Below are 13,283 nucleotides of genomic sequence, written 5' to 3' on the forward strand. Positions count from 1 at the left end.
TCATTCTGCGTTAGATCCTTAAATAGTCATTTTAACTGTGCAAGGGAGAAAGTCCTGTAGCTGATTTTAATGTTGTTAAGAGCTCTAGGACTTGGGAGATAGTCTGTCACCTCAAAGTTCCTTCAGTGATAAAGTCCTTGTTGTTTCTGAGCGTGTGTATGTGAATCTGGCAGCTGAAACTAGCCAAGAGCAAAGAGCTCTAGTTCTGTTCCCTGCCCATAGCCCCTTCCCCAATCCTAAGAGGTACTGAGTCCTCTCTGAAATTAGATTACTTTTAGTGGGCATTTTTATGGTCTCAGAGTAGGGTATTATCATGCTACTATCTTCACAAAAGATAAATCAATATAGGAAACATTTTATATGTAGAGTTTGTCTATTTTCAAATTTCCTAATTCGGCTATCCAAATATGCATTTCAAATAATTACACATGGTATTCATAGTGTTGTTTTTGAAGTTTTACTGTTGACACTATTCTTAGCAGAGTAAGGCATTTTCTTACTAGTCACAGAAAGCAATCTTTTAAAAAAAGGAATATTATGGGGATTCTTGATGTTTTTAGATATTTTCCTTTATAATTCTAATTTAATTGAGCAAGTAAGTAAATGGATGAATATGTATGGGGGGGAAGGGAAGCACGCTTCCTGGTCAATTATTAGGAAATTAATATTTTTTAAAAAGGTAGTGATATGAAAATAACCCGGTGTTATTGACTGAGTGTTTTGTGCCCACACCCACCCCGGCAAATTCATATACTGAAGCCCAAATCCTAATGTGGTGGTACTTGGAAACAGGACCTTAAGGAGGTAGGTAGGGTTGGATAAGGTCATGAAGTACAGTCCTCATAATGGGGTTAGTGCCCTTATAAAGAACAGATACCCAAGAGCTTGCTTTCTCTCTCAGCAAGAAGGGGGCTCTCCACAAGCTAGAAGAGCCCCTCATGAGACAGTGACCATCCTGAAACCTTGATGTTGGACTTCCCAGCCTCCAGAACTGAGAAATAAATTTCTGTTTTTTATGCCACCCGGTCTATGGTATGGCAACCTGAGCTGGGATATCAGGTAACTGTACAAAATTAATTAAGAAATTAACAATTTATATTGCTTTTGTATTATAGTCAGACCACAGATCCTAATAATGCTCATTCAAAGCTACATATAATTTAAAAATTCTTTTTTTTAAAAAAGATTTTATTTATTTATTTGACAGAGAAATCACAAGTAGGCAGAGCAGCATGGAGGGGAATGGGGAAGCAGGCTCCTTGCCTAGCAGAGAGCCCAATATGGGGCTCAATCCCAGGACCCTGGGATCACGACCCGAGCCTAAGGCAGAGGCTCAATCCACTGAGCCACCCAGGCGCCCCAATCTCACAATTCTTAAGTCTTTTATTAACTCTTCCCTTTTTGTTGCTTCTCATCAGGCCAGAAATTTTTAAAATCTGACTTGTCTTTGTCCCTAAGCAAGCCTTTCACCCACTAAGGTTCACCCTTACCTAAAGGTAATACTCTACTATTAACTGATGTTAACCCAACAGTTTAAACGAAAGATATCGTATCAAATCATAATCATTATAGGGATATTTTTAGGTATCTTCTTCAGGTAGTAACTGATAACATAAAAATATGTTCCTAACACCACCCACCATCCCACTCAATCACAGAACTTGGACATCATCAAAACCACTGGAGCTATTGTGTGTGTTACTTCCACACCCACTGCCCTTGCCACTCGGCTACATAGATGTTTCCAAGTGAATGTTGCAGCTGAGATCTACTGTACCCTATAAAGTTTGGTTCACTTGTAGAGGCAGAAAGAGCACTTTGAACTTAGATTCTTGCCATTTTAAAAGAAGACATTTAAGTGTCACTTTTGTAACCAGGCTTCTAAATCAAATTTTAGTAATGTATCATACTCACAGCAAAATGATTGAGTACTCACTCCTTTTCTATCCCTCAACTAGTAACTAGTCTAATGTTGACAACTGCAAGAAACATGTTTTTTGGATATGGGTGTAGGAGAAACCAAAGTTAGGAGGACGGTGGCTAAGCAGAGCTAAAGTGAACTCCTGTTTTACCACCTGCCTTTTAAAGGTTTTTTTTGTTGTTTGTTTGTTTGTTTGTTTGTTTTTGACAGATCACAAATAGGCAGAGAAGCAAGCAGTGAGAGAAGGAAGCAGGCTCCCCGCTGAGCAGAAAGCCCGATGTGGGGCTCGATCCCAGGACCCTGGGATATCAAACCGAGCTGAAGGCAGAGGCCCCGACCCACTGAGCCACCCAGGCACCCCTACCACCTGCTTTTTAACACAGGTCCCTTTCTACTAAAAATTCGTTTCTCAAAGAGAGAAAGAGAGCACAGTTGGCATGAGTACTAATTACCCTCACCAGTAGAAATGTCATGCTTGACAAAATAGAGACTGTTTTAGAAGAAGCGATTCCCTAATGAAAAATAAAAAAGACATTTTCAAGCCCTTATTGTTACAAAACGAATATACACAAGCATAGAGATTTTATACAATATATTCCATCATAAGTAGGCAAGAAAACTTGCTCTAAGGGATTTCTGCATTATAGTAAGGCATGCACTGCTCAGCAAGATGTATTTTAAAGAAGCGATTAGATTAGATATATAATTAAACATAAAGTACTTGAAGAGTTCCCTAATGCAAACTTATGACATTTTGACCTTCTTGTAATCCCAAGTAACATCCATAAAAGTTGGAAATTTAAAAAATGGTATGACTTTTCATCCACCAAGTTATGCCAAGATCAGAGGACGATGATAAAGGCCACGAAAGGCTACAGAGTGCCAGGCATGGGCCCTCAGGTAACGCTAACACTTTCTTAAAGGAAAATAAGGCTCTAGGTAAATTTTATTCCAGATTCCAGGAGTGTCTTATCTGGTGTGACTCCATACATCCTCACATAATCTAATTCTGTATGACTGGTAATTGCTACTAACTCTAGCGAGAAATAAGTAATATATTACAATCTTAAAATATTGGTGTTAAAGGTATTTGAGAGGTCATATGGCCAAATTCTTCAATGTGTAGGCTAAAAAATGGAGAATTCAGGGGCGCTTGGGTGGCTAGGTCGGTTGAGTGTCCGATTCTTGATTCTAACTCAGGTCATGATCTCAGGGTCATGAAATTGAGCCCTGAGTTGGGATCCGCTGTCAGCACAGAGTCTGCTTGAGATTCTCTCCCTCCCTCTCCCTCTGCCCTACCCCTGGCTCATGCTCTTTCCCAGAAAGAAAGGAAAGTAGGAAGGAAAGAAGGAAGGGAGGGAGGGATCTTTAAAAAAAAAAAAATGACAACCCAGAGATATGACAAAACTTGCCTAGTAATAATTTTAATTTAAAACTTGGTCTTCTAGCTTTAAATTCCTGCTTTTCCCCATAATACTATGAGCACCCCCCCCTCAAGAAATGCACATGCATGTGAAATTAATTTTTGCATTCCAAGAGGGAAAATAATATGAAAATGTAAGATATAAATTCAAAATAATTAAACATATCTAAGGAAATAAATGTATTTGGAGATTTATCTTTAAATCTTCACTAACTCTTCCTCACAGCTCTGAAAGAGCCCTTTTCAGTAATCCACTTGAGAAAAGTTGCAATCTTTCCCGCCCAAAAGATAATAAGTGTTGAGTCATATTCACTTACAGTATGGGCATTTCAATGATCCTGTACTAGATAGCAAAACACCCCCAACTAGTGGCTTACCTGACTGGCTCTTCTACTCTATGCAGTATGGGCTAGGGTGCTAGGGATGGCTGATGTCACCCAGAGGCTAACCTGGGAATGACTGAGGCTAGTGTCTGGGATGCATGGACAAAGAGTCACACAGAGACTTAGCTGAGCTCAGGCAGGTCACCGGGTAGAGGTGTCCACGTGGCTGCATGGGCTGCCTTATGGCGTGGCAGCTGAGAGCATTCCAGAAGCCCTGAACTGGCTGGCCACTGCCAGACCAATTCAAGGGCTAGTCCCAAAAGTGGCACAACACCACTTCTGCTTTACTTTATTCATCAAACCAGTCCTATGCTTAGCTCAAAGTCAATGTAGGGAAGGAACAAGACCAAAGCATAAAATAATGAGAGACATGGTTTCCTTTGAGAAGTCTTCAAAGTAACAATCTACCATACAATGGCTGTTAAAACCTGGTCAAACATGATTTTTGGTGGAGACTGACACTGAGGGAGGGAGCTGTTAACCAGGAATACTGAGAAATTCTATATTACAATACAACAAACATATATAACCCTAAAATTCAAATATAAATGCAAAAGAAAGCTCATTAATCTTATATTGTTTATTGGATTCATTTATGGAATTGAAATGAAAACTGTGGTATTATTTTCAGCCAGGTATTAATTTTTAATAAATATAGGCTCAAATGGTTATAGATATCTCAAAAACACATTTCTGAATTTATAAACTGTTAATATAAACAAATTTATTTATTAAAAGTGATGTTTTGGGAGGGTGGTGAACACCAAGCTCCTAAAGAATTCAATTACATGCTTTGTAGACTACCTGGTAACATACATTTATCCAAATGATATGTGACTGAAAGACAATTTCCATGGCAAAGTGGGGGAATGCTGGAGTACTCAAAACTATACATATGTCCATTCTAATATGCCCCAAAGCTTCAAATACATGTACCAAAGGAGTTGAATTTTAATTTACTGAGGTTCTACCACGTGATACAATGGTTTACATTAACCACATTATTTCACTTTACCCTCTCAACTACCTTGTGGAAGGAGTATGATTATGTCCATTTACAAATGAATGCACTAAAAACTGCAGAGCCATGGCCACACACTTGGAAAGTGGAATAGCAGAGAATAGAACCCAGTATGTCTAACCTCTGAGTCTGTTTGATCTTTCAACTAAATAATTCTTTTATGGTATCTTCAACGGGTGGCACTAAATTCTACTTTATTTCTACCTGATCTCCATTAAAAAATAGTTTTCAAACACTTTAGTTTTCTGTTTCCAGAATCTTATTCATTATTAACTGTTTTATGGAAGCAAACATTTACACAGCGGAAATCTGACATTTAAAGATACCCTTTAGTGAATGTTTCTGAGTTTAAATCATGCTCCTCCAACTGCCCATTCATCTAAATTTGTGGTTTCTTAGAGAAGAGCATCCATGTCCAAATACTAATGCTTTAAAATAAAGGGACCAAAACCAAAACAAAAATGAAAACAAAAAACAATAACAAAAAACCCACCTTAAATCTACACTTTATAATTGTATGACAGCAAAAGGAATCATACTTTTTTTTAGAGCATTACCTTCAATGTACAGGAAAATGTCTTAATCATTCAATCTCGCACTGAGCTTCTTGTGAATCGATACCATTAAACACATATTTATCTCCCATAACACTTAGCACAGTGACCTATACACTGTACCTGAGTGCTGGCTGAATGAGTGAAAGGAGCTGAAAGAAACCTGAAACACCAGAAATTACACTGAATACTTCCTAAAAATAAGTTACCAACAAATATTCGTTACTTTCATTATTTGTTGACAATCATAATGATAGGCACAGTACACGCATGCAAAGTATTACGCATTCAGTAATACCCAGCTCCAATCTAGTCCCTTGTTATAAGGAGGGGATAGATGTAGGACATTCATTTTGGAAGGGGATAAAGGCAGCCAAGAAAGGGAAATCACACAAGAGGGACCAGAAAGAACTCTGAAGAGGGCTGAGTAGTAGAATAATTTGAGATGTACTGAAGAATTTTTTTGTTCAGTGTATAAAGATATCCTTATGAAAATTAATACTGAAAAACAAGAAACCTCTATCACCTTAAAGTTACATATCAAACAATTAATTTGGCTGGTTGCTAATAAAACATCTGATCTTGACAGAAAACACTTTAAAGGAAGAATAAATGTTTGAAAATATAGAAAAAAAAGAATTCTAGAAAGGGAACAATCTGTTCAAAAGATCTAGTTGCATTTCACTCCAATTCAAAATAAGGAACCATAAAATGTTATGTCTAATCATAATGGGCAGGTGATTGAAGAATAAATTCTATCTATGCCCCATGTTTCTAAAGTGGCCATCATTTAAATGTGTATATAAGTGTACAAAAGTGGCATTTCAGAACAAAATATTGTAACAAAATTTTGTCTTTGCTTTTCGGGGTAAAAAACAACTGGAAATTTCTCAAGTAGCCAAGCTCCACTTTGATTTACATGTAAAATAAAAGCATAAATAACAATGTAAATTACTTAAAACCTTATTGGTACTTCACTATTTTCAGAATTCTACAGGTTAGAAAAACAAATGTCTATGGGAAATAAAAACATTAACCACTCATATATTACCTAATTAGATAATCACCACATCACAGTATAGAATTAAGAGACTATTTAAAAGTTACATTGTCATTGTATAATCCCACATATTGCATTGAAAAGGAATGCTGCGGCCTAAAACCCCGACATGTATTAAGGCAAATTCTGCACCTACTAGTTAACTATAAGGAACAGTTCTCTCTAAAAATATTACGAAATTGACATTTCCATGTGCTTTTTAATTTATAAACCAGGAATCATAGTAAAAACAGAGATAGGCAAGGACTCACTAAAGCATTAACACAGTCATTTAGAAACCCTCTAAGAATAAGTTTGATTCTGCACTGCATTCTAAAATGCAAATTTAAGAAATAAAACCTTATATACATAACTTACTATATTTGTAAAGTAGCTTTATTCTCTTGTTAATATACAATCTCACTTCCTAAACACATGCAAATGGCCTGAAAAAATACTAAATACATAAGACAGACGTGTAATTTCACAGCTAGATTTGCTTACACATATCCTTGACACCAAAAGCAAGAAAACAAAAGATACTGTCATAACTAAGGGATCTTATCCCAATCTCCATTAGCATCCAGAATATGTACCACTTTGTGGCTTTACTGTAGCTGGCACATTTAATAAGAATTACTCTGTGCCATAAACAAAGGTAATATCTAAATATGAACGCAATTCGATTTTAATTATAAAATTTTATTTGCATTTTGCGTACCGATGCACAATTGTGAATGATTTTTTATGTTATATGCATAGAACCAAAACGTAATAAATGCTTACGTCTCGTTTCCTTTTTCTATTTAATTTGAGCAAATTAATAATCTAAAAAAGTATAGGAACACATTTTGGAGAATTATTGCATTATTCATATATTATGAATCCTATAGCATATTAATTTATGAAATGTTCTTAAAAATGTCCTATACATTAAAATATATAATTTTCCTCCACTGTGTAATAACTCAAAAATAAATGAATAAAATAATACTAGTAATAACATATAATAACAGAAAATGTAAAATCTCCCATTCACATACTTCAGAGTTAATTTTCTAAAGGGAAAAAAGCACAGATGATTTTACACTCGGAGGATAAAATTCTGTTTATTAGGGAGCATATTCATATCCTAAGATTTCTGCCAACTGCAAGGCGCCGGGCTTGGTCCAGTGCAAAATACAAAGAGCAAATGGATGAATAGAGGAAAAATTTCTGTGGTAAATGCCATAGAGTAATACAGAAAAGGAGCCATAGAGTAATACAGAAAAGGAGCCATAGGAATTTGGGTACGGAATACACTGTTCCAGCTAAAGGAATGAGGGGAGAGATACATCCTCTTTAGGGGAGAAGGAAAAATCAAGGAGTTCTATATAGTTACATGGGGATGAGGCAGGGAGAAGAGGTAATTTGTTAATTATCAGTGTTCATGCCCCTTAATTATTACGATTTCCTAAGCTACAAGTGGGGCTGGCAAGGTCTAAGGGCGAGAATGGGAGAATGAGTCTGGGATGGAAATCGACTCCTGCTACAGTAATAGCACAAAAATTCTGTAATATTAAAATGACTAAGAAAACCTGAAGTCGGCTGGGCTCTAGATAAGCTCCATATAAAGATATAGCTACGCTTACTATAGTTAAGAAGGCCCTTTTCTGCACTGTGATAAAAGTTACTTTATCTACTGAGAGGATCCAAACAAAATCTGGAGCTCACAGTAACTCAAGAATGTTAAAATCCCCACAGCAACTTCCAAATTAAAGGAAAAAAATGAGCAGTTATCACTTAACAACATCTCTCAAAAGTCATCAATAATACTGAGTAAATCTTTGCTAGTTCATAGCCTGAAATATATATAATTTAACCTTCCATTAAAGTAGAAGTCTTTCCCTTAAATTATCCAGAGAAACTGCATGCTCACTAGGCCACGTGATATTTCACGATATATGAGCCAGCTATAATAACAAATAACATGTATTTGGGGGGAGGATTCAATTCTTTGCCATTTTTAAATGGGTTTCATTACAATGGGAAAAGAGCATGGACACACTTAAAGACATTATATCTAAGGGGTGTACCATCCATCCTGACATTTTCCAGAGGACCTTTTTACTATAAATAATTTCAAAGAAACTAATTCTTTAAAGGCTAGACACAAAATGATTTTCCTCAATATTTATGATGTGACTCTACAAATATTTTATGCTTTTGAAATACAAAATCTATCCTTAAACAATAAGATAGGAGCTGTCATTTTTTAAAAGACTTTACAGCACAGAGTGCTTTGTTTTTCAGTAGCTATCAGGTAAATTACTGCAAAACTTTGCAGTCAATTATCGGAGGCCGTGAAGGGTTACATTTTAGCCAATAAACAGCACAAATACAAAGCATATCACGAAGATGCCAGCTGTACGTTTTATACATACACCTTACATTTATAACAACTGTAGTGTAATGCAGAATATTTCCTCTTTAACCTATTTTTTTCAATATAGCGTGATAAAAACTTAGCCAATTAAAGAAACAATAAACAAAAAAGCTGAACTGTTACTTATCTAAAAAATTGTTGGCATTTTCTCAGCTCTAAATGGTAAAAACTGTTGGTGTCTAGCAAACAAATCTCCCTCTGCCAAACAGGAAATCAAAAATGCAAATACCCTAACAAAGCCGGGTAAAAACAGGACATAAACAAATATTTCTAATTGCCACAATCGTACACAGAAAATAATACATGTCATAATTTTAATCACCGACAAAGCTGCAGTTCCATTTAACAAACAACTTCCAGTGTCTGACATTTAAGAGAAAAGGCTTAAAATCCATGCTTCACCAGCTCTATGAATATGTCACAACTGCCAATAACAGATACAGCAGCATTTCATTTTATGGTCAAAAGATGCCAGTAAAAATACAGTTATACAGGACATATACATATGTGTACAGACACATATATATATGCCAACTTCAAATATTTTCAGTATAAAACAAGAAGAAATTGTCAAAGGAGGATATTATATTTTAAATAACTTACCTTTCGCCCATCACTTGCATGGCAATTCACATTGAGAGGAGTCAGTAAAGCCATTAGTTTTTCTTCATTACCGCTCCTGTAAAAAGGTAGTGAGTCAATGCCTATAAGATTATAGAGCTTCTTACGAATATTTATAGTTATTTTTCAGAAGAGTGGAAAATAATATGGCTTTGCTTTGATTTCTTATATATGGCTCTCAATGAATCTCTTTTGGTATATTCAATTAAATTAATATATTCCTAATTAATTCCCATTAATCATCATACAGTGGTACATCTTGGGTAATATAGCTTTCTACATTTTTATTTGTTTTATTTATCTGCATCAAGTCACCTTAATTACAAACAAACTTTATTCTCATAAGTGATCTAAAACACTGGACTTAAAAATACATACAAAATGATGAAAAGAGCTAACAAATTAAAATAAAAATGACCAAGAACAAAAGAAAATGGATGAAAATTTTAATATTTACTTTATGCCCCCCATTCAAGCTTTGCTAGAAAAAATTTCAGAGGAAAATGAAGAGATAGGTATTTAAATGCTCCAAGAAGATCATCCGAAAAGCTGGGCAACTCAGATCTGCAGGTACCCTAAGAAATGTTTCAAATAAAATCAACCTTATAATCTTTACCATGTTGAAAAACTCTATCATTTAAGACACTAATCATGTAAAATAAAGTATAGAGAGACTGAGTATGAGGTCTTATCCGCATTATCACGTAAAATCCAAGCAAGACAATAACACGTTATAATTTTTATAGTCCTCCACCTGCCCTCCCCTTTTTCTCCCTTACATGCATTATACTCACTTAAAATGAATGGAATCACTTACCTAGCAGCTTCTAGGAGTTCGTCTTTCTTGTATTCACCTAGATGATTGCAAAATATCATGCTGTTAGCATTTGGCAGAAGACAGATTAAGAAATGCAGTAGGCAGCAAATACAGAATTAAATAGAGAAGAACAGAAAAAGAGAGTCCACACCCCGCTGGGTGATGGAGCCGTGACGTTAGCCAGCTTGTGAAGGCAGCATCACCAGTGCCTTGGAGACGGGCAGCAAATTGACGCAGCTTCTTGTCCAATCCTCAGATGAAATAGCTTTCTTCAGACAACCAATGAATGCTAAATCTCGTGTCCAGAAACACATTCCCTCTGATAACAGCATGCCAGCTGAAGACAATGTCCCCTCCCCCCTTTCCTATTCAGGCTGTCACAGTATACTTGTGAAGCATAATACATTCTGAGACAAAAGCAAAATAATGTGGCTCTTTAAAGGTACAAATTACTAGGCTTCAAAAAAACCTCAGTTTTATTGGTAATGACATGGAAAGTTTTAAAAAAAAATTAATTACCGCTGCTGAGCATTATAGCAATAGAAAAAATGTATCAGCATCATGAAGCTTTTGCCTCACTAGGGTAGGTCTGTAGACTAGAAATACGTGAACTCCGTACCAAATGCTATGAACCTCTTGGAGGCAGCGCTCCAAAAACCAAAACAGTGAATACATTCTTAAATGACAGTAATATTCTAACATGCTGCAGGCTTCACACTTTATACAAATTCAAGACAAAATCTTAACAAACAAGAAACCTGAAAATTATTTTTAAAAAACGAGGCTAGGGTCTCTGAGAATAAGCAGATAGAGAACTACTGAGATGTGGGTAATTTTTCTTCCTTCTCTTTTTTAAAACATCACAGGCTGAAACGAGGTATATAATCTAAAACCTTTGATACGCATTTCTTAGAGTATTCAAGATCTAACGAATAAGCTTCTTTTGCAAGCTCAATTGAAGGACAAGGAATTTTAATAATACAGTGTTTGCTCATTCAATAAATAAAAAGAACAGCCAGGACTATGATTCAGCTGTGATATGCTGACTCAGTTGGCTATATAATGATAAAAATAATTATACAAAATGTCTAAGCAAACAATTACATGAAAGCAAATATTAAGCATATATTTAAGAAATGAAATTTTAGATTAAATGAAAATGTTATTCTATTAAGAATTAAGCTTAAATTATTTTAGAAGTCTTATCACATAAATATGGATTTCTTTGCATTTTATTTCTATTTCATTACAGAATGCAGAATATTGATGCAAATACTATAAAGTCACCTAAGGACAACCGAGCCCATGTTTAAATTCTATGACCCATCATTAGCAAATATTCTTTTAAAGTTTGTCTTGTTTCTCAGATTAAGATCACATTAAAATCTCAAAACTGTACACAGTTATTTTCAAATAAGGAAAAAGTTATTAAATATCTATTCTCTCCTAAGGGAATTTTATATAACACTAAAGTCATAGATTCAACAATATACACAGATCATGATCATGGAGTTGGTCTTTCCAATTTCCCAAATAATGTATTCAATCCACATTCTTTAACTGATTGAGTTTTAAGACTTCTATTACTTTACGTCCCGGGCAATAAGATTCTTGCCTTCCCAAAGCCAAAGACCTACCTTAACTATATATTTTAGGTGGCAATACGGGAGTTAGTGAGTCCATTTAAAATGCTTCTTATGAGGAAAATGGCTAACTCATACCCTCAGATGCCTTAAGAATCAGGAGCAAAGTTAGTCAAATTATGAAACTATCTGTAGAAGTCATTCAGTCAGTCCGTCAACAAACATTTATTTGAAAGGTATATATGCCGGACTCAAAAACACAGAAGACACTATCATCTCGGAACTCTAGGAATAATCGCCTATTAAGTGAGACAGATGAACACATGATTCTGGTAGAGTCTGAAAAGATCTTATGAAACGCTATAAAGAGCTTAAAGCCTACTCTAACTGAGATTTTCGTTAGAGACAGGGTAATTGTGGTTCAACGAAGGTTTGAGGGGAAATGCGAGGTGATGCTCAGGTGAAAAGGGTGAAGGAGAAGCAACCAAGCAAAGGAAAAGAAATAAGGACAAAACAGTAGTTCCGCAAACCTGAACCCACACACCGCAGGGGAATGGGTGAGCAAGCCTGAGACAGAGCAGGAACAGATCATGAATGGCTCTCTAAGCAAGTTTGAACTTTATTTCAAAACCCATGAAGAAGTAATTGAAACACCTTAACAAGGGGAGAGCAAAGTATATTTAAAGGCCTGTGAAGTTCTGTAATTATACTCTACTTCAGTGAATGCGGTTGGGGAGAAAAGAGTGGCCCAAGAGGTAAGGAGGGGGTGGGGAGAGACAATGAATTCTGACATGGTTTATATTTTGAGGTAAGTATAGATTCCCTGGTTAACAGTCACAACACATGAAAACTGGGAACAGAAGTACCTACTACTGAAATGTGACTCACAGCGAAACAGGACTCTAATAAGGTAGAAAATAAAACTGCAAAGTACTTGGGATGTTCCAAGTTCAAATCAGTCTACCTACATACACTTCTCATCAAGTACAGCTTATGGATGTTTTCTCCAAAAGGCACATTTTTAGAAAAATGTTATTCCTGCATGAGTAAGATGAAAATAAACGAAAGCTTTCTAAAGGAAAATATTTAAGCACATCCGACAGTCAGGCACAGGTATTACAAATGACTTTCTACTTTTACTGTTAGAGACTCTAGTACTTTAATCAGCTTTTCTGCAATACATTCCAGCATCCACTATCTGGTGCCCAAGGACCATAATCCATAAACAGTCGAAGCTATTTTTCAAATGCTACATCTCAGGAACAACCAACAGTGAATTAGAGTCCCTTGTATATGCCGACAACAAATCTGAGCTACTTACTTAACAGCCAAACCACTAGTTCTGTTTCATTTTAGCTGCAACTCTGAAAATATTCTGGCTGAGACTACAATGCTCGATGGAGCATTTATATTCTTTAATAACATCCAGATAAAGGCTAGCAATAGATCAGCCAGAAAGGAAACTAGGTAATTATAGTCAAAATAATAGCAGCCAG

The 13,283-nt window shown here is 35.8% G+C and overlaps 1 protein-coding gene across 1 annotated transcript in view; it reads right to left on the minus strand.

Moving 5' to 3' along the window:
- TNKS (tankyrase) overlaps positions 1-13,283 on the minus strand; it is a 207,911-nt gene that overhangs the window by 86,718 nt on the left and 107,910 nt on the right. The window contains exons 4-5 of the mRNA XM_004757809.3: positions 10,205-10,241; positions 9,370-9,445 (exon numbers count right to left, since the gene is read on the minus strand). Coding sequence (XP_004757866.1) covers positions 9,370-9,445; positions 10,205-10,241 — 113 coding nt within the window. The remainder of the gene's footprint in view (positions 1-9,369; positions 9,446-10,204; positions 10,242-13,283) is intronic.

Source organism: Mustela putorius, unplaced genomic scaffold (assembly GCF_011764305.1).
Source record: "Mustela putorius furo isolate JIRA1106 unplaced genomic scaffold, ASM1176430v1.1 tig00003932_pilon_pilon_pilon:0A:0A, whole genome shotgun sequence".
Lineage (NCBI taxonomy): Eukaryota > Metazoa > Chordata > Mammalia > Carnivora > Mustelidae > Mustela > Mustela putorius.